This window comes from Triticum urartu, chromosome 6A (assembly GCF_056163025.1).
Source record: "Triticum urartu cultivar PI428250 chromosome 6A, HENAU_Tu73, whole genome shotgun sequence".
Classification (NCBI taxonomy): domain Eukaryota; kingdom Viridiplantae; phylum Streptophyta; class Magnoliopsida; order Poales; family Poaceae; genus Triticum; species Triticum urartu.
The window spans coordinates 320,654,158-320,675,013 of record NC_141878.1 but is presented as its reverse complement, the minus strand read 5'-3'; the positions used below and the strand labels follow the sequence as shown (position 1 = coordinate 320,675,013).

Below are 20,856 nucleotides of genomic sequence, written 5' to 3'. Positions count from 1 at the left end.
GTTATGTGGCAGATGGAAATTTTTGTTAATGTCTGGTTGTAGAGAACTTGACACTTAACTTAACTAAAATGCATCAACCGCGTATGTAGCCGTGATGGTCTCTTTCCGGCGGAGTCCGGGAAGTGAACATGGTTCTTGTGTTATACTTGAACGTAAGTAGTTTCAGGATCACTTCTTGATCATTGCTAGCTTCACGACCGTTGCTTTGCTTCTCTTCTCGCTCTTATTTGCATATGTTAGCCACCACATATGCTTAGTGCTTCCTGCAGCTCCACCTTACTACCCCGTCCTACCCATAAGCTTAAATAGTCTTGATCTCGCGGGTGTGAGATTGCTGAGTCCTCGTGGCTCACAGATACTTCCAAACAGTTGAAGGTGCCGATGATACCAGTGCAGATGACGCAACCCAGCTCAAATGGGAGCTCGATGAAGTCCTTGATCGTTGTTTTGTTTCGTTTCCTTTTGATCAGTAGTGGAGCCCAGTTGGGACGATCGGGAATCTAGCATTTGGGGTTGTCTTTGTTTATTTTGGTTCCGTAGATGGACCTTGATTGTATTATGGATGATGTATGTTTAACTTGTGTTTGTGTGAAGTGGCGATTGTAAGCCAACTCTTTATCCCTTTCTTATTCAGTACATGGGATGTGTGAACATTACCCCTCTTGCGACAAGCCTACCATGCGGCTATGCCTCTAAGTCGTGCCCCGACACGTGGGAGATATAGCCGCATTGTGGGTGTTACAAGTTGGTGTCAGAGCCTTCCCCGACTTAGGAGCCCCCTGCTTGATCGAATCACTGACGTTGTTGAGTCTAGAAAAATGTTTTGAATCTTATAAGACTATATATATCAGAGAGTATGATTCTTTTTACTCCTCAGTCCCTTCGTCGCTCTGGTGAGGCATTCTGACATAGAGTTTTGACTCTTCTCTTCTCAAATTTCACGAATTTTTTTTAGGATCACGCGGGTATCATGGAATCGTTCCGATGGTTTTGTGACGAGAACATTGTTCTTGGTGCCTCCTGACATTTAGGGGTTGTGGCAGTGTCCTGGGGAGTTGAGCTCCGAGGTGTTGTCGTCACAATTTTATCGTTGCAGTTCTGGAATACCTGAGTTCGCTGACATCAAAAATCTCTTTTATGCAGTTGTTGGTGAGATAACCTCGACGCCACCCAGTACTGGGGCGGGAGTTCGGGAGTATTGCCACAACTCTTATAACGGATGCTTTTCGAAGGTTGAGGGAAATGATTTCCGAAGGTTTCTTGGTTATGTGTTGAATGATGGATACAGCTGGATGTAGGATTTGCTAGTTTTGGGTGAGATATTATGCTTCCCTTGTATCCCCAACACCTGGTTGCATAACCAAAAAGTTTCGGGAGTTTACAAGTGGGAATTCAACTAGCTCCTAGGATATCTTTCCAACAGACCCATGATACGATATGGGATCTATCATATGTTTGTTCCGGCTTATTCTGCAAGCCAATCCTTTGTTTTGTTTTGAGTTGCGGTATTCAAGTTGCTTCGAAGTTAAGTGTTGATTCCATACCTTTCCTAAGCGGTGTTCTCATACTCCTATGTGAATACAAATCCTTCATGATAATCGAGATTGTCATGTCAATCCTTTTCAACCGGCGTGTTTCTCTTCAAGTGGATCCGATCATTTCAACATCCGCAAGATCACCTCTCGGTTTTTCCCAATGTTGTTTGTTTCATCTGTCCCCAAGTTGCCTTTGTTTTCCCGCCCACCCACCCTTTTTTTCTTCGAGGACTCAGATTTCTTATTCAAGTATCCTTTTACTGATGGGAAGTCTCTCCATTCCTTTTCGTCAATGTTCTTATCTGTTGATTCTCAAGAAGATACCCACCCTTTTTTTCTTCGAGGACTCAGATTTCTTATTCAAGTATCCTTTTACTGATGGGAAGTCTCTCCATTCCTTTTCGTCAATGTTCTTATCTGTTGATTCTCAAGAAGATACTAAAGGAGCTTCAAGTTCATCATTCTTCGTTCTCTTTCTTCTCTGGTGTTTTCAACTCAAGCTTTCACTGTTGATTGTATTCCTTTCCTCGGTTCAAATGTTTTCTCATGCCGACACACCTCTTAATCATCCACCTCTTGCTATTTTTTTATCCGAAGTGCTGAAGAAATCTCAGAAGATTCAAGTTTCCATTATCAATTCGCGCAAGTTATTTCGAGATTGTTATCTCATTCAAGCCATTTAATTCAACCGGTGCAATATCCCTTTCAAGTAAGCGTTCAACGGTGTTTATTTTGAGTGGGCCCTAACCCACAGGTCTTTTTCTAGGATCTTACCTCACTCTTCTAATTTTCTCGGAGTTACTCTCAAATTCTTCTCCAAGTTTGACGTAAGAATGAATTTGCATCAGTCAATTGCCTTCTCCAATATCGCTTTCAAATTCTTTTCATCTTTGGCAACCTTTCCTCTTTTAATCATTCCGGAGTGTATCAACAAATCTTGATGATGTTTATCGTCGTCGTTCTCGGATTTGGAGACCAAAGAAGAAGTGTTTCCTCCAAATCATATCCGTTCTCTCAAAGATTCGTGATTCTAGATTGATGCCATCCTCTCATAATTACTTTCGATTGTGAGAATTCTTTTCAACCATCCGGAGCATTCAGGAGTTATTTTCGTTTTTTCTTGATCACCCAAAGGCCATCATTTCAGAAGATTTATTCATTCTCAGCTTTCAGCTCTCGTTCTCCAATCTTACCGGTGCATCGTTCAAATATCCTCTAATCAGTTCATGATCTCTTCGTTCTCATGTATATAAATCCTAGCAGGTATCCTCATTCGTTCTCTAATTCTTACCGGTGATTCACCCCTTTTACTTCGTTTGTTTTCAATTCTTACGGTGGTTTGTTCAAGATTCTTCTTCCTTCGTTTTCATATCAATTCATTCGTTGTTTCCAAATCCTACCGGTGGTTCGTTGAAGGCTTCTTCAAGTTGGCGCTATATCTATCTTAATCCTTTCTATGAGAATAAGTAGTATGCAAAAAGCCGTTGCTTGTCATCAATTTAAATTGGTGAAGGATACACATAATATAATTCTTATTCTTCTTTCACCCAAGTGATTAATACCTTCCTTTGGAGTTTTTTCATGACGAATAAATTATTGGTTCAAGTGCTTCATACTTTCCCCGGAGTTACAAGCTCTCTCAATTATATCGTCGCGAAGATCCATCTCAATCGTTGCAAGGCTTCACCTTGTGTTTCAACTTCTCTTCCTTATATCATCCTTCTATTACCGGAGTTCTTTAGGGAGGCTCAACATGGTGGCTCATCAAGGATTCCTTTCATTCTTCAATTGTCCTCAAGGTTTCTCCCGAAGTTAAGTTCTGCCAAGCTATACTCTAAAATAAACAGGGTGCTCAACACATGTCTTGTTTTGAGGAGTTCAAGTATTCTTCATCTTCCATTCCTATGTGCAATTCTTTCAATTTTATCTTTTGAGGTGGTGTTATGTCATTCTTGACAATTTTCTTCATGTTTCATGATTCACAACTTGTAAGGAATGACATATTTTAAACCCATCATTTTCAATTCGTTCATGAGATCCTTTGCAACCCATCAATCTCTTCATTGGAGTTATCTTGGATTACATTTTACCTAAAGCTTTCCCTAAGGATTATTGCTATTTAGGGTGCTCATAAATGACCCAAGTTCTTTATTTACCCTCCCGGTGAAATAAGCTTCTCGTCTTCTTGTTGATATCAATCCAATCTTTTGTTTTCCATTAATGGCAGAATCTCATCTCATAATTTTGAGTTGTCTTCCATTAGCCCATATCAAGCTTATCCTTTCGTTGTTGATAATCCAACAACTCTGTTCTAGCATTTGTTGTAAGCGTGCTCCCTCAAGATTTGTTTTCCTCTGTTCTTTTCATTCCATTCTTTCTTTCTTCCGGAGGCATTGTGATGTTGCTCTTTTCTCTCATCATCTCGAATGGTGAGGATCGTGTTCTTTTTGTGCTTATCCGTTTAACCGGAGTGTTGTGTCCTCTGCTCAAGTTCTTTTCGCCTTATCAAGTCTTGCATCTCTTTTCAACCGGAGTGCTGTCCAAATTTGTTCTTCCTTGTTCCTATTTCCTAACGGAGTGTTTTCAACTTCGATCACCTCCGTGGCATTCTTTCTTTCAAGTTGTTCAACCTTTCAAGGTTCTTTGGTTTCACTCGTTTGTCAAAGAAGCAACTTAGTTTTACCTCTTCTCTTCATCTTTCGTTTCTCTCCGGTGCCATCCTAGATCTCGGGACGAGATCCTCTCGTAGTGGTGGAGTGTTGTAACGCCCCGAGATAGTTGTGCCAGGTGTCTTCTAGTTATTCACTGTTGTTGCCATGTCATTCGCTTGAGTGTTGCATCTTGGCATGTCATCATGTGTATTGCATCATCATGTTTTCAAAACTTGCATCCGTCCCAGTCTCCCCGTTCCTCCCGTTATCCGTTCTGAGCCAAGACACACTTGCACGCGCCTGCGGCATGTCCGAAATATTATTTTATAAGTGGCCGGAAAATGTTCTCGGAATGGGTTGAAAGTTGGCATGCGATGTTGTTATGTTGTCAGTAGGCCGCCTGCCAAATTTCATCGCATTCGGAGTTCGTTTGACACCCCAACAGATAACTATAGCTGCAGTATAGCCGGTCTATCGTCGGACGTTTCGGTCTCCGAAACAGTCATCGGGTTTCTCTCTCTTTTCTCTCCTCTCAGCCCGAGGCCTTCTGCACAGCCCACAAGTTCCAACCGACCCCTCACATGCGCGTCCGAAACTTCCCCAGACCCGACCTGGGCAGTTGTCTCTGTTGGACTCAGATCATCCCCAAACATCTATAAAGTATCATCGTTTTCTCGTCGGAGTCTCCTAACGTATTTTTCTCAGACCGTCCGATTACGATCGGAGGGACCTAACCACCCTAAAATGATCTGTTTTGCTATATATAGAACTCCTTGTCCATTTATAGTTCAAACCCTAAAATCTAGGAGATGTGTCCCGTCGCCCGCTGCCGCTTTCCAAATCCCCCTCGGGATATTCCCGTGCCCGATCCACCCAACCAGCGCCCGAGCCACCACCTCTCGATCCCCTCCTGATCCAACCACCAACCACAGTCGCCACCGCAGCCTCGCTCCCAGCCTCCTGCAAGCGGAGGCCCCGCGAATCTCTCGCTCCCTCGTGCTCGCCGCTCCACCCGATCCAACGCGCCTTCCGGTGAGCTCTCGCTGGACGACGACCAGGCCAAGCCTCGCCGTCCCTGGCCTTCCCCTCGCTGTCCCTCTCTCTCTCTCCCGTTTCTAAACTCTCCATTTTCCCTGTGTTCTTCACGCAGGAGCAGAAGTAGACCGCGGCGCCACCACCGGAGCTTGCCGTTGTCGGGAATTCACCATATTTCGTCGGAGGTCGCGTCCTCGTCTTGGATCCGGTCAGTTCTGTCGTGCCACAGCGTGCCCTTCTCCTTCCTTCGGTCTCCTCCTCCACTCACTTCTCTTTCCCTCTCTTTGTTCTCCTTGTAGCGATGCCGCCTCCTACCTGTGTGTGAGAACCAACAAGGCTCCAGCGCCATGGCCATCCCCACCTCTGCCCGAGCGCCTCCAGGACCCCGTCTGCCCCGCCGCGTCGCGGATCCAGCCACCAGGACCCTCCAGCGCTACTGCTTCCTTCCTCTTGCTGCTCGGTCCCCTGTTTCACGAACGAGGAGTCTGTCACCACTGCTTCATCTGCTTCCAGCGAGCCATGCCGCTCGTTCCCCCCCTCGTTGACCCGATCTGGGGCTAGCGTGGATGAGCGCCAGGCACAGCTCGCCCACACAAAGAACCCCCGCCTCTGCCGCTTCGCCTGGGCCGCCTTCTCCCCTCGCTGCTCGTCATGGGCCGCGCGCCAGCCGGCCCACTGCTCCATCGTCCTGGGCCGAAGACCATGGTGAGGCTCCCAGCGCCTCCTTGCTTTTTTTTCTTTTCTCTCTGCTGGCCCATCATGCTTCAGATTCAGCCTATGTACGTTTTTTAGCATCTACGATTTTAGCATTATTCCAGAGGCAGCATTTTTGCAGAAAAACCCTACTAGTTCATGCATTTAATTACTCCACAACCATGCATCGGAATTAAACAAACTTAATATGAAAAGTGCTTAGAATTTTGCGTAGTTTAATAATATCCAACTTTCATGCATGTTTAAAATGTTGTTTCCTTAAATTTGCCCTAATGACATGCTAAAATGATTTATTTCATAACTAATTAACTGTAGCTCGGATTTAAATAAACTTTATATGTAAATGGGATAGAAAAATGCCTAGTTTAACATGGTGGCTTTCATTTGCATGTTAAACAAATCTAAAATTGTGTATAGGGCAGAAGAGTACCAAACCTAATATATTACATGTGGGGATTTACCGAAATTGTTGTTCGTTGTTTCCGGCCTCATTTAAACTTGCCTAGATAGGTAGTTTTGTTGTGCTTCACCCCTTGCCATGTTAAACAACATTTAATTTTTCTTGAGTAGTTTAAACGGGAGAGAACTAAATAAGTCACGTGGTGTTTTGTCAATATGCAACGGAGTTGCATATTGAGCTCCACTTAATTTGTAGGATTGCATGTGCACTTTGCCATGCCATGCTTCATTAAACCGGACATGCATCATACTTGGTTGTGCCTCATGCCATGTTGGTGTGATGGCTGTTTATTATGTTGTTCGCTTCTTTCCGGTGTTGCTTCTTCGGGTTAGTTCCGATAACGTTGCGTTTGTGAGGATCCGTTCGACTATGTCCGTTTGTCTTCTTCATGGACTCGTTCTTCTTCCTTGCGGGATCCCAGGCAAGATGACCATACCCTCAAAATCACTTCTATCTTTGCTTGCTAGTTGCTCGCTCTATTGCTATGCCACGATACCTACCACTTGCTATATCATGCCTCCCATATTGCCATGTGAAGCCTCTAACCCACCTTACCTAGCAAATTGTTGTTTGGCTATGTTACCGCTTTTTCTCAACCCCTCTTATAGTGTTGCTAGTTGCAGGTGAAGATGAAGTTTGTTCCATGTTTGGAACATGGATATGTTGGGATATCACAATATCTCTTATTTTAATTAATGCATCTATATACTTAGTAAAGGGTGGAAGGCTCGGCATTATGCCTGGTGTTTTCTTCCACTCTTGCCGCCTTAGTTTCTGTCATACCGGTGTTATGTTGCTTGATTTTGCGTTCCTTACACGGTTGGGTGTTATGGGGACCCCTTGACAGTTCGCTTTGAATAAAACTCCTCCAGCAAGGCCCAACCTTGGTTTTACCATTTGCCTCACCACCACCTACCCTTCCCTCAGGTCGGCCAACCCGAGGGTCATCTTTATTTTTAAACCCCCCCAGGCCAGTGCTTCTCTAAGTGTTGGTCCGAATCGAGTAGACTGCGGGGCCACCTCGGGGAAACTTGAGGTTTGGTTTTACTCGTAGGATGTCTCATCCGGTGTTGCCCTGAGAACGAGATATGTGCAGCTCCTATCGGGATGTCGGCGCATCAGGCGGTCTTGCTGGTCTTGTTTTACCATTGTCGAAATGTCTTGTAACCGGGATTCCGAGACTGATCGGGTCTTCCTGGGAGAAGAAATATCCTTCGTTGACCGTGAGAGTTTGTGATGGGCTAAGTTGGGACACCCCTGCAGGGTTTTGAACCTTCGAAAGTTGTGCCCGCGGTTATGTGGCAGATGGGAATTTGTTAATTTCCGGTTGTAGAGAACTTGACACTTAACTAAAATGCATGAACCACGTGTGTAGCCGTGATGGTCTCTTTCTGGCGGAGTCCGGGAAGTGAACACGGTTCTTGTGTTCTGCTTGAATGTAAGTAGTTTCAGGATCAGTTCTTGATCATTGCTAGCTTCACGACCATTTCTTTGCTTCTCTTCTCGCTCTTATTTGCGTATGTTAGCCACCATATATGCTTAGTGCTTGCTGCAGCTCCACCTTACTACTCTGTCCTACCCATAAGCTTAAATAGTCTTGATCTCGCGGGTGTGAGATTGCCGAGTCCTCGTGGTTCACAGATACTTCCAAATAGTTGCAGGGAGCTCGATGAAGTCCTTGATCGTTGTTTTGTTTCATTTCCTTTTGATCAGTAGTGGAGCCCAGTTGGGATGATCGGGGATCTACCATTTGGGGTTGTCTTCTTTTATTTTGGTTCCGTAGACGGACCTTGATTGTATTCTGGATGATGTATGTTTAACTTGTGTTTGTGTGAAGTGCCGATTGTAAGCCAACTCTTTATCCCTTTCTTATTCAGTACATGGGATGTGTGAACATTACCCCTCTTGCGACAAGCCTACCATGCGGCTATGCCTCTAAGTCGTGCCTCGACAAGTGGGAGATATAGCCGCATTGTGGGTGTTACATTTATGACCTGAGAAATTCAAAAAAATGGAAGACCTTTTCATTGTGTCACCAAATGTAATCTAGTTTTCAGTAAAAGTAACAAGCATGGAAGACATAAGAAGATTTTCATTTTCTTTGAACAAAAAATTCATTTTCCATTTTCTGAGTGCCCTAAATGAGTTTTTTGTGAAGGACCTACCATATATTTGTTGCAAAATGGGAAGAAATCTTTTTTCTTAAATATTAAGCCATATTTAATGTACAATTGATCAAACGGTTGGGTGTCAAAAACATTTATCCACCTCTCATGAAAAAGGCAAATTTTCACTGATTTAGTAGGAAGCGGGTCAAATTTGAACTCCAACTACCTCATAGTTTGCTCTTTATTTTTTCTAAAAATTATTTTTAAGTACATAAGTATCTATTTAATCATAGAAACACCAAAACTTTTCCAAGATTGAACCACTAGCTAGGAACGGTCAATCCCGCCGTTTTGACCGCATTTTGAAACGGGCATAAAAAATCAAAAAAAATCAAAAAACCTTCACATTGTGTCATTATATGTGACCAAGTTACCAGGAAAAATAATAAACTCCAATACGGCAATTATTTTAAAAAAGTGCTCTCGGAAATGAGCTAACATGTGTGAAGATTCATGGCTTTCAACCCAAATGCTCAATCTTATGACCACATTCATGGCATAGTTTGTTTAAATGATCTAATATTGTGTGCAAGGGTGCATATTGGAATGGCAAACAATGTTGCCTAAGGAATTTTTCATTTATTTTTTATGAAGCATTCATTTTCCTTTTTTGAGTGCCTAAAATGAGTTTTTTTTGGCGAAGGACCTCCAATATATTTGTTGCAAAACTAGACCAAATCATTTTTATAAAATAATATGCCATATTCAATGAACAATTGACCAAATGGTTGGGTGTCAAAAACTTTTATCCACCTCTCGTGAAAAAGACAAATTTCCGTCGATTCAGTAGAAAGTGGGTCAAATTTGAACCGCAGCTGCCTCATAGTTTGCACTTTATTTTTTCTAGAAATCATTTATAAGTACATAAGTATCTATTTAATCAGAGAAACACCAAAAAAATTCCAAGATACAACCACTAGCTAGGAACGGTCATTCCCGTCGTTTTGACCGAATTTTGAAACAGGGATAAAAAATTCAAAGAAATCAAAAAATTGTAAAACCTTCGCATTGTGTCATTATATGTGACCAAGTTAACAAGAAAAATAATAAACTTGTAATACGGCAATTATTTCAAAAAAGTCTTCTCAGAAATGAGCTATCATGTGTGAAGCTTCATGGCTTTCAACCCAACTGCTCAGTCTTATGGCCACATTAATTGCATACTTTGTTTAAATGATCTAATATTGTGCGCAGGGTGCATATTGGAATGGCAAACAATGTTGCTTAAGGAATTTTTCATTTTCCTTGGACAGAAATTTCATTTTCCATTTTTCGAGTGCCTAAAATGAGTTATTTTGTGAAGGTCCTACAATATATTTGTTGAAAAATTGTACCTAATCAATTTTCTAAAATAATATACCATATTTAATGCACAATTAACAAAATGGTTGGGTGTCAAAAGCCTTGATCCACCTCTCATGAAAAAGACAAATTTCCACTGATTTAGTAGGAAGCGGGTCAAATTTGAACTACACCTTCCTTATAGTTTGCTCTTTATTTTTTTCCAAAACTCATTTCTAGGTACATAAGTATCTATTTAATCATAAATACATGGTTTGGTGGCGATACGTCGAGGTTTGGATAGTGGCCGAGGGCCCCAACTCCAGAGCACATAAACTTGCATGCTCGCCTCGTGGTCACCGCATGACCGTGGCGTTGCCACGCATTCTGGGCGGGCTAGGCATGTCTAGTGGGTTGGGCACTCTCCCGGTAGGTGTCAGGAAGAAGGCAATAGAAGAATCTCACGAGGGGACTGAATTGAGCTCAAACATGAATTAGCAGCCAAGTGTTTGATTAGTGGTGGGGAAAAAGGACATGGCCAATGGGACTGAGTTTTGGCCGAGGATAATCGTCTACTAAGGACACTGTCTTGGAAAATTGGCAGCTCAAATGGAGGATTCTAGGTGTCACTTGCTTTGCAACGTACCACACTAGACAGAAATATGAATGTTGAAGCTGGACTCAAATGAATGAATGTATTGTTCTGAAATTTGGAGGAGGATGATAATTTGGGCATATGAAGGCACTTTAAAACTTTCATACCATTTGGATAAATAAAAATGGTATACTTCATATTGCTCTCCACTGAACAGAAAATTGGGAAAATGCTGAGGAAAAATGGCTAGAATAAATGAGCTAAAATTTGGTGTAGGGAGGTTCTATGGGCAGGATCATGTTGTGGTAAATTTTCAGCAATTATAAACTAACATTAAATATAGTTGCTTCACAAACTGAAAGTATTACCAGAAACAAAGATTGGATGGTGAGCTCACATGGATTGTTAGATGGGGCTCAAATTTTGTGTAGATCTATGATTTGCGAATATAGAAGATGTGGCAAAAATTCAGCTCATCAGGATATGCCTAGCTAGTACTTCCTTCACAATGGTTCTAGCTGAACAAAAACTTAGGAAATTTGCCGAGGAAGATTTACTAGGCAAATGGAGCTGAATATTGTCAGGAGGCAATGATTTGGATAGTAAAGAATGCCCATTTTTGGGAATTTTGGGAATGACAGACATATAGGCCGCGTCACAACCTAGGGCAAAAATTGACATATAGACATGACACATAGGCAAAACTGATGAGGTGGCTCCTAGTCATAGCAATGCACCACAATTTACAAGGCTATGACCATCTATATTGGTCGTTATCAGCTAGAAATAAGGCAGCGGACCAGTGATTTTGCTTTACGACCATTTTGTGTATGGAAATTACGACGTTTCTGACCAAAATGGTCGTTATGGTTTAGGGTTTGGGGCCCCTCAAACAACTTTTGACCCATTGGTCTCAAATGGTCGTAAATTTATGACCAATTTTTACAGGGTCATGACAGAAGGTCACAAGTTGGCATATTTCTTGTAGTGCACATGGAGCGATGTGGGCAGCTGGGGCAGTGGTGCAAGCCGGTTGTAAAGGAAGTTGTGCCTGAGGGATGTCGGGATGTAGCTCAACCTAGAGGAGGGCGGCGGGAGGCGGCAACTACCCACGTCGCAGCAGTGAGTAAGGGACGAAGGCAACCACACCGGCTTTGTAAGAGAGAACGACGTGGACCCCTGATCAGGACGTGCTGATAGTGGGTTTTCGCTGTCGGCGATGGCAACCGCATCTACACAAAGCATCCACCCCTGCCCCCAGCATACGCGGTCCGCCTAGATATTAGAGATGTGGCCACAGTCATTTTGTGCGAGAGAGTATGAAGAGAGCAACCCCAGCAAGCAATCGTGTAGGCTCGTCCTGGCTATGTATATAGTGGAGCGGTTTCTTTTTCTCTCCATATGAACCTATTTATGTCGTGGACGTGTCAGTAAAGAAAAAAAAACTTTATTTATAAATGACGCAACACCATTCATGCGTGGTTCCAGACACTCCATTATTTATAAGTGAGTAACTACTACTAGACGCGTCAAATTATCACGTGGGCTGCATCATCGGCCTTATTTGGATACTCTAACTTAGGAAGAGGTTAGAGTTAGTTTCTAGCTCATGACTAACCCTGAACTAACTCTAGCCAAAGAGGTGTTTGGATGACATGGTTAGATTGACAATAAATGCACTAGGAAAACTGGCTCCAATTAACACTTCTTGGATGGGATAGTTTTTTTGGGTGGGTTAGATGCAACTAGCTCAAACTAGCCCTCATGGTTGGATACTTTATGGCTATTTGAGCCCAAACTAGCTCAAACGAGATCTAACCCATGGATCCAAACAAGGCCATCATACAGAAATGAGCTCCACCATGTCTTGTGTGTGGTTGGGGAAGACTTAAAAGATGCAAAGAGTGCTACTAGTACTACATGTCTGCGTGTGTGAACCTCTTCTCTTCGAGCATGGTTATTAAAAGTATAGCCAGTACTCTACCACGCGGTTATTATGTGGGCAAAGAGTATAGGCAGTAATAATGACTTATAAGCCGTCAAATCACAAGGCCCACCTTTCTCTATGTTTGACCAAGGAAGCAGCCATCATTTCACTCCTCGTTAAATATCCATCGGCTGCTACCTCCGCAAATAAATAAAAATCTTCTTCTACCTCCGCGCCATGGTTAATAATATAGCCATGTTAATCACGACGTAGAAATATCATTCACTTATACAATAGGGTTGTCTCTAAGGCTGGTGATTTTTTAACTTTGTCTCTTTCTCTTTTTGTCTCATTTACTCATTTTACATAGGAGCACGTGTAGATGATGGCTATTCCTATAATTGGGACTTCTTCATGGGGTTTAAGACTAAGCAGCTCCAAATTATTCCCGCTACCCACCACTCTGAATCTTGCCATCTATGATAGTACTCCCATTTCAACAATGAGGTCCAGTAGGTCCAACACGCCCTGTAAGAAGGGACTGTCATGCAAAACATACATCTTGTTGCCTTCTCCCTCATACAGTACGTACCACTGGTACGTAATACTCCTACTACTACTCGTTCTCCTATAAACCTTGCGCTTGGCATCTGAAAAATATTGACCTTCCGCTTGGCTCTTCGCCTCTTCGGGAAGTCGAGCAATAATGGTACTACAGTATATCATTCTGGCTATCTGAGACCAAATGAATTGATGCACATCCACCACGTGGGCGAGGGTCGAGGAGCGAGGGAGAGTGCGTGCTAGTACGACCGTTTCAAACATAAATTTGACACATGCAATGTGTGTGAAGTAGAGGCCTATCTATATCATATATAGAGGGGGCAATCCACGAGAAGAGAGGGAGGGGTCATAGATATCGATAGAGTCAAAGAGAGGATCAAGTGGGTGGGTGCGAGATCGATGAAGAGAGCCATCGAAATTGTGTGTGTGCAGAAGTCAAAGATATAGGGCAACTGACCTACCGGAACGTTAGAATGCACATGGCAAGTTTGTGTGTGGCAGGGAGACATGACTAGAGCGCTTGATATATCGGTGTGATTGGAGGGAAGGGGGAGGCAGAGACCTAACTAGAGAGGTAGATCGACTCGTATATGTGTTGAGAAGGAGAGACACAACTATGTCTTGAGGGAGATCGGTCGACATCCATACATAAGTGAAGGACGGGAAGTAGGTTGGGACAGAGAGAGAGAGGGGGGAAGAGGGGTAGAGTGCTGGAGGGGTGGTGGGGTGGTGGGGTGGTGGAGTTGCTTCTCGAGGATGGTGGGAGAGGCCTACTAGACAAACTACGGGTAGAACTGCAATATTATCAAGAAGAGTGGGGATGTGTTTCTGTGTGTGCGTGTGCGTGATAGATGTGTCGGGAGGCATGCATGGATGATGAAGGGGGCCATGCATTTGGTAAGCAGACCTCACTAGATCGGATCAATTGTTGTGTGTCAGAGGAAGTGAGAGAGACATAACTAATGAGGTAGATCGATCGGCACGTGGGGAAAATGAGTTATACGACCTAGCTAGCTATATGTATAGCGGGAGATCGTCGGTGTACATCCATTTGTTAGAGGCAAATAAGGCCCAGAGAGATGGATAGACAGAGAGAATGGAGCTAGGAGGTGGTGCGAGAGGCCTACTAGGTAGATAGGGGGACGAGTGTGCGATTGTAAGATCGATGAAAAGAGCGGCGAGAGTTTACACGTGTGTGGGACCGTATGAGAGACACGAGGCATGGACACAGGAAGGAGGAGATGGAAGGTGCGTGTGTATGTGGTAGGCAGACATCGCTGGAGAGGTTTATCGATCGGTGTGTGTCGGAAAGGAGTTGTGGAGACCGTGGGAGAACGACCTAAAGAAAAAAATGATTGTGCGCGATGGATAGAATGCTGAGGGAGGGGGAGGGGGAGGAGGGCGTGTGCATGCACGAGAGAAAGTTAGTGCTAGCTACAAAGGTTAGAGGATTGTTTGGGTGTAAGCGACTAACAAAGATCATAATTTGATACGAAAGTGGATTCGTTTATTCGAATAGGAGATCATAGTGTTATAAACATATGCATGCATGAATATAGCGGTGATATGCGTGGTGTGGTTTTGGACATGTTATACCATAATGTGATAATGTGTGGCGTTTGCAACTCACAGCTAAATATCGAACAATCTAAACCATACTATACATCGAACAATCTCACATTTTATTTGAATTTGTGATAATGTGTGGTATTTGCAGCTCACAACTAAATATCAAACAATCTAAACCATACTATATATCGAACAATCTCACATTTTATTTGAATTTGTGATAATGTGTGTTGTTTGCAACTCACATCTAAATACTTGTAGGAGTAGGGGGCGGGGCACCATACATTATGTGATAAACACATTATACATATGAGACATGGTTTAGATTATGAAGATCTAGCTAGAGCTTGAAATGTACTGTGATTTGAAATCAACATAAAGTGGATTCAAAAAATTGAGTTCGAGTTCATATAGTACACATAGTTCATATCTCACTCGAGAGTAATCATGTGATGTGATGTGAAGATAATATACAAACGATGGTTTAACTTGACAATAATGATGTTGGATTTCAGGTTCCGGCAAAACCCTTGAGGTTCGAACACTGGGGTGCGCACGAAGATCTCTCCCCCTCCCTAGCTCGCACACTCTACAATCTCATGGCCTAGCTCGACGAACCCAAAGAACACGAGACATAAGATTTATACTGGTTTCGGGCCACCGTTGTGGCGTAATAACCTACTCCAATGTGCTGTGGTGATTGCATCTTGGGCTGAGGATGAACATTACAAGGGAAGAACAGCCGCACGAGGAGAGGTGTTCTTGTGCTTGGTGTGCTTGAGTGGTTGAAGATCGGAGTCTCCCTCTCCAAAGTGGTGGCTAGTCCTATTTATATAGGCCCTGGTCCTCTTCCAAAATATTGAGCGGGAAGGGATCCCACAATGGCCAAATTCGAAGGGAGACAACTAGTACAAGCTATCCTGACAAAAGTGGTCTTCGCCTGCCAAAGGCTCTGGTGGTGACGCCGTCTTGAGCTCCACGGTAACCTTCATCTTGTCGTCCTGCTGGTCTTGGTCTTGTTGCACCGATATGGAAACCTTTGCCTGATGCCTCGGGACTCCTCGTCTACGCTTTCCCCTTTAGCACCAAAGAGGAAATGAGGACACTACACCCACTGGCGCCCGCCTCGCGCCCGCCTGGTTCCAGTCGTCATGGCTTGCGTCACAAGAACCTCGTGAGGTGTCCCTTGCCTTGATCTCTCTGGCCCTCGCGAGCCTGCCTGGTGAGGCCGCCCCTAAGGAGGTCTTGCGTCGTCCGCCTTGCATGCCCTGGCCCCTCGTGAGGGTATTGAATGTTTGCTGGTGAAGATGGGCCATATGGGGCCGCTGGTGGAGCCACGCTGTGGGCCGTAGGCAGGCAAGTCTGGGGACCCCCGCTCCCAGAACGCCGATAGTAGCCCCCAGGCCCAAGGCACGCTCGGGCTTGGCTTCGAGGCGAAGCCAAAGGGCAAGGACGGAGTGTCGCGGGCCCCATCAGCCTGCGGGCGCGGTTGGCACGTGGTGACTGATTGGACGTGGGCGTCTCCGCTTCCCCACGCACCCTCGACAACAGCCCGACTTGACAGGTCCTTGCTGCATGCAGAGAAAGATCATTATTACCTTGGATCGTGGAGGCCGACGGTTGGCCTCCACTTGGATATAAATGGGAAGCGGTGGGCGGAGCCCCCGTCACCCGTCTCTTCCTTCCTTCTCCTGCTTCTTCTCCTTCCTTGCTTCACTACCAGCAACGACACCCATGGCACCTACGAAGAGGCTCTCAGCGGTGAAGAAGGGGAAGGCTCGCCAGGAGGGGCCCGTCTCTCCAACGCCCAAGAGGTGGCGCGGCCGTCCCCGCAAACATGCTGCGACCCACGCCATGGTCCCTTGTGGCGGCAGCTGCCCAGGTCGTGGCAGTCATGTTGATGAGGTGAGGCGTGCCGTGGTTGCGCGACCTCCTTGGTTGCGCTTCCATTCGGCGGAGGTGATGCCGGAGTTCATCGTGTGGTCAGAGAAACCGGCCGGCACTTGGCTTCAGCTCCTGCGGTTCTTTGTCGGCGAGCTGCCAGCCACTGGTGCAGGTGGTCTTTGGCTGCAGACGGACGGCTTCTGCAGCAAGGCTTCTTGGGTTGCGGTCGAGGTCTCCACCGCGGGCAATGCGGTCCTGGCTCACGGCTGGGAGACGTTCGCCCACGCACGTAGACTGGGCAGGCGGTGCGCCCTCCACTTCAATTATAATGGCGACGCGAACCTCTTCGTGAGGTTATTTGGGGAAGATGGTCGCCGCGTCGGGTGCTACCCCAAGGACAACTACGGCGACGAGGTGCTTGGCCTTGGCGATGGTCGTGATGAGGAGGAAGGCGGCTTCGTCCTCGGTGCCGGCCACGACTCGTCCAGCTACGGCGGCTCCTAGTCCTACGGCGACGAGGTGCTTGGCCTTAGCGATGGTCGTGATGAGGAGGAAGGCGGCTTCGTCCTCGGTGCCGGCCACGACTCGTCCAGCTACAGCGGCTCCTAGTCCTACAGCAGCTCCAACAGTGGTGGCTACGACCAGCCGCCACGCCGTCGCGCTCGCTTCGAAGGTGGCAGCAGGTCGACTAGCTGCCGCGCTCCGGTGAAGCGCGAGGAGGGGTCTGGCTGAGCTCGGGAGAGCGCCACGAGCCCGTCCTCGCGGCCTGTTGTGGGAGCGTGTTCCGCTTTTGTTTCGTTCTTCCTTCCCTTCCTGCATTAGAGAGACAAGTATGGGGCCCTGCTAGGGCGTGCGACAACTATGGTTTCTAAGTGGTTGTGCTATGTTTATCATTCATGTGTTGTGTTGTAGCGTCATGTTTTATGTATGCATATAGAATGACTCAGCTTGATGCGCCTGGAGTAGATTTCGCCTCGCGAGACGCGCGCTCCCGAATGCCTTACAAGGTCTCCTGTGCTCGAGAGGCGCCTGAGAAGTGCAAAAAAATTCTAGGAAATCCTTATTCTTTTGGACCCTGATCGTAGGCACTGCCGGCCATAACCCTGTGCTTCGTGTCACGGTACCCGGGGGGCACGGACTGAGAAGGGCGCGCTAGCTTGCGAGCTCGAGCGAGGGTGCCTTGCAAAAGACAAGAAAGCAAAAATGCTCATGAGGGCGCCTACCCAGCCCCCTCGTGAGGCATGCGAGGGAGAGAACGGGTAAAAAACAAGGAACCGAGGGAAGAAAGGGAAACAACAAGGACAAAGAAACCAAGCCAGCAAGGAACACTAGAAAGCAAATTCTCACTTAAAAGAAAAGGGCGACCAACTGCGAAAAGCAAATGAAAAGCCGCGTCCGGCACCTAGTCTAGTCTTCTTGTCTTCTCACCAGCGCGGAGCTAAGTGCTGCCACTAGGCGTGGGAGGGAGCCCCCGAGGCCCGAGGGCGGCACTCCTCAGACTCCGGGGCATGTACAGCCCTACTCATTATTACATGAGTGTCACGAGCGGCGATTCTTCAGAGGCATTGGGCCTTGCTTCACAGGCACCGGACCTTGCTTCATGGGTAGAACTTTCGGAGGTGCTAGATGTTCCAGACGTTCTGGATGGGGATCCCGCCCTATGTCTCCAGGCACGTGGCGCCAGGCCTAGAGACGTGGCCGACCCGAAACAGGCCCTCCCACATGGGCGAGAGCTTGTGCAGCCCTTCCATGGAGAGCACCCGCCTCAGGACAGGATCACCCACCTCGAGCGTCCTGGAGCGGACGTAGCGGCAGTGGTACCACCGCAGCGCTTACTGGTACCTCGCAGCTTGGAGCGAGGTTTCTCGACGGCGTTCCTCCCCTAGCACGAGATCCATCCCCCGCATGGCGTCCTGCTGCGTTTCATCAAACGCCAGGACCCGCGCGGAGCGATGCCTGACCTCATGTGGGAGAACTGCTTCTGCTCCGTACACGAGGAAGAACGGGGTCTTGCCTGTCGGCCTAGTAGCAGTGGTCCGGATGGACCACAACACAGATTGGATCTCGTCGTGCCAGCCCCTGACGCAGGCCTCGAGCTTCTTCTTGAAGGTCCTTGTCTTGAGGCCCCTCAGGACCTCCGCGTTGGCGCTTTCGGCCTGGCTGTTGCTACTGGGGTGCGCCACAGAGGCGTAGCAGATCTGTGTTCCAAGGTTAGCACAATATGTTTTGAAGAGATTGCTAGTGAACTGCAAGCCGTTGTCGGTGATGATGCGATTAGGGACCCCAAATCGGCTTACCAGGCCCTTGATGATCTTGACTGCTGGCCCGACGGGGATGGTGTAGACATCTTCCACTTCCGCCCATTTGGTGAATCTGTCAATGGCGACATAGAGGTAGCGGTAGCCTCTAGGCGCTCGAGGGAATGGACCCAGGATATCCAGCCCCCAGACCGCGAACGGCCATGAGAGCGGGATAGTCTGGAGGTCCTGGGCAGGTTGGTGGATCTGCTTGGTGTGGAACTGGCAGGCCTCGCAAGATTTCACTAGTTCGGCCGCGTCATTGAGCGTTGTGCGTCAGTAGAACCCGTTGTGGAAAGCCTTACCGACCAGGGTCCGCGACGACGAGTGGTGCCCGCAGTCTTTGCCATGTATGTCAGGCAGCAACTCTTTCCCCCATTCCCTGGAAATGCATCACAGAGAAACATCATTTGGCCGCTTCCTGTATAGCTCACCGTCCTGAATGCAGTACGCCATAGCCTGTCGAGCCACACGCTCCGTGACTTCTTCCTTCTCTGGCAACGTGCCTCGCGTCAGGTACGCCTTGAACTCCTCAGTCCAGCACCCCTCCTGAGGCTCGAGCGCTAAGAGGAGGCGCACTCCCGAGGTCGGGCCACAGGCGGGGGCTCCCGAGGCTGGTGGCTGGGGGAGCTCCTCCTGAGGCGGCGTCGGCTCCGCAGGTGGAGGTGCTGCCGAAGGCTTGAAGAGACGCTCCTCGAAGACGCCAAGCTCTTGGGGCTGCCGCTTGGATGCTTTTCTGGCAATGTCGTCAGCCTCTTTGTTGGTGCCACGAGGCACATGCTGTAGCCCCAGGCCCAGGAACTGCTTCTCCATTTTGTGCACCTTCGCAAGGTATGCCTCCATGTGCCCATCCTTTGGCTCGTACACCTTGTTGGTGAAGTTGACGAGGAGCTGCGAATCTCCCTTAATGGTGAGGCGTTTCACACCCAGGGCCACTGCCGCCTTGAGGTTGGCGATGAGACCCCCGTACTCTGCGATGTTGTTGGAGACCTTCTCGCCCCGCTGGAAGCAGAGCTGCACGGCATAGTAAAGCTTGTCCTAAGTGGGCGAGATGAGCACGGCTCCAGCCCCGCGCCCTGGCGTGCAAATGCGCCATCGAAGTACATGACCCAACCATCTGGCGCTTCACTTGCTGGTGAGAAGGATCAGTTCTCGTCTGCTTCGAGCTCTGGGGTGTTAGTCCATTCTGCCACAAAATCGGCGAGTGGAGACCCCTTGATGAGTCTAGTTGTGCTGAACTCCAGGTTGAACACTTGTAGCTCGATGTTCCATTCGGTGACCCTTCTCACAGCATTGGGGCTTCTGAGCACTCTCTCCAATGGGTAAGCTGAAGCGACCTTGATGGGGTGACCTTGGAAGTAATGGCGCAGCTTGCGCGAGGCCACCAGGAGCACGAGCAAGCGCTTCTGAGGCATGGGGTATCGCGCACTCGCATCTCGCAGGACCGTGCTGACGAAGTACACTGGATGGTCAACAAGGGTAGGAGAGCTGACAGAGTTTTTGGCTCCCGGGGACTGGGTTATTTCCTACGGGTGTCCAGCTCCTGGGGCATGGTGACCTATCGGGGCAGCTGCTATCTCAGGAGCATTGCCTTGGTGCTGAGCTTCCTCATCCGTCTTGGAGACTCCACTTGGCGGGTCCTCGACCTCGGGCCCCTCCCTGAGGGCCACCAACCCCGCGCTGGCGGAGTGGGGTGTGGCGGATAGGTAGAGTGCCAAGGGCTCGCGAGGATGAGGCGCCACCATCATCGGTGGGCTTTCAAGTATCTCTTGAGGTCTTGAAATGCCAGGTCGGCCTTGGGGGTCCACTCGAATGGACCCTTCTTCTTCATCATCTTGAAGAACGGCAATGCGCGCTCCCCTAACTTGGAGATGAAGCACCCCAGCGAAGACACGCAGCCTGCAAGCTTCTGCATCTCCTTGAGGTTTTGTGGTGGGCTCATGTCTTCGATTGCCTTGACCTTCTCCGGGTTGGCCTCGATCCCCTATGAGATACGAGGAAGCCCAGCAGCTTGCCCGAAGGGACACCAAACACGCACTTCTCCGGGTTGAGCTGCAGGTCCACCTGGCGCAGGCTCACGAAGGTCTCCTCCAGGTCCTGAATCAGAGTTCTTGCCTCCCAAGACTTCACCACAATGTCGCCGACGTATGCCTCAGCGTTTCTCCTGAGCTTCTGC

The 20,856-nt window shown here is 47.4% G+C and overlaps 1 protein-coding gene across 1 annotated transcript; it reads right to left on the bottom strand.

Annotated features, from left to right (window-relative positions):
• Nucleotides 1-19,073: 19,073 nt before the first annotated feature.
• Nucleotides 19,074-19,523, bottom strand: LOC147965133 (uncharacterized). Its single transcript, XM_087530303.1, has one exon. It carries the CDS (start codon nucleotides 19,521-19,523, stop codon nucleotides 19,074-19,076), a length of 450 nt encoding a protein of 149 aa, XP_087386429.1.
• Nucleotides 19,524-20,856: the final 1,333 nt, after the last annotated feature.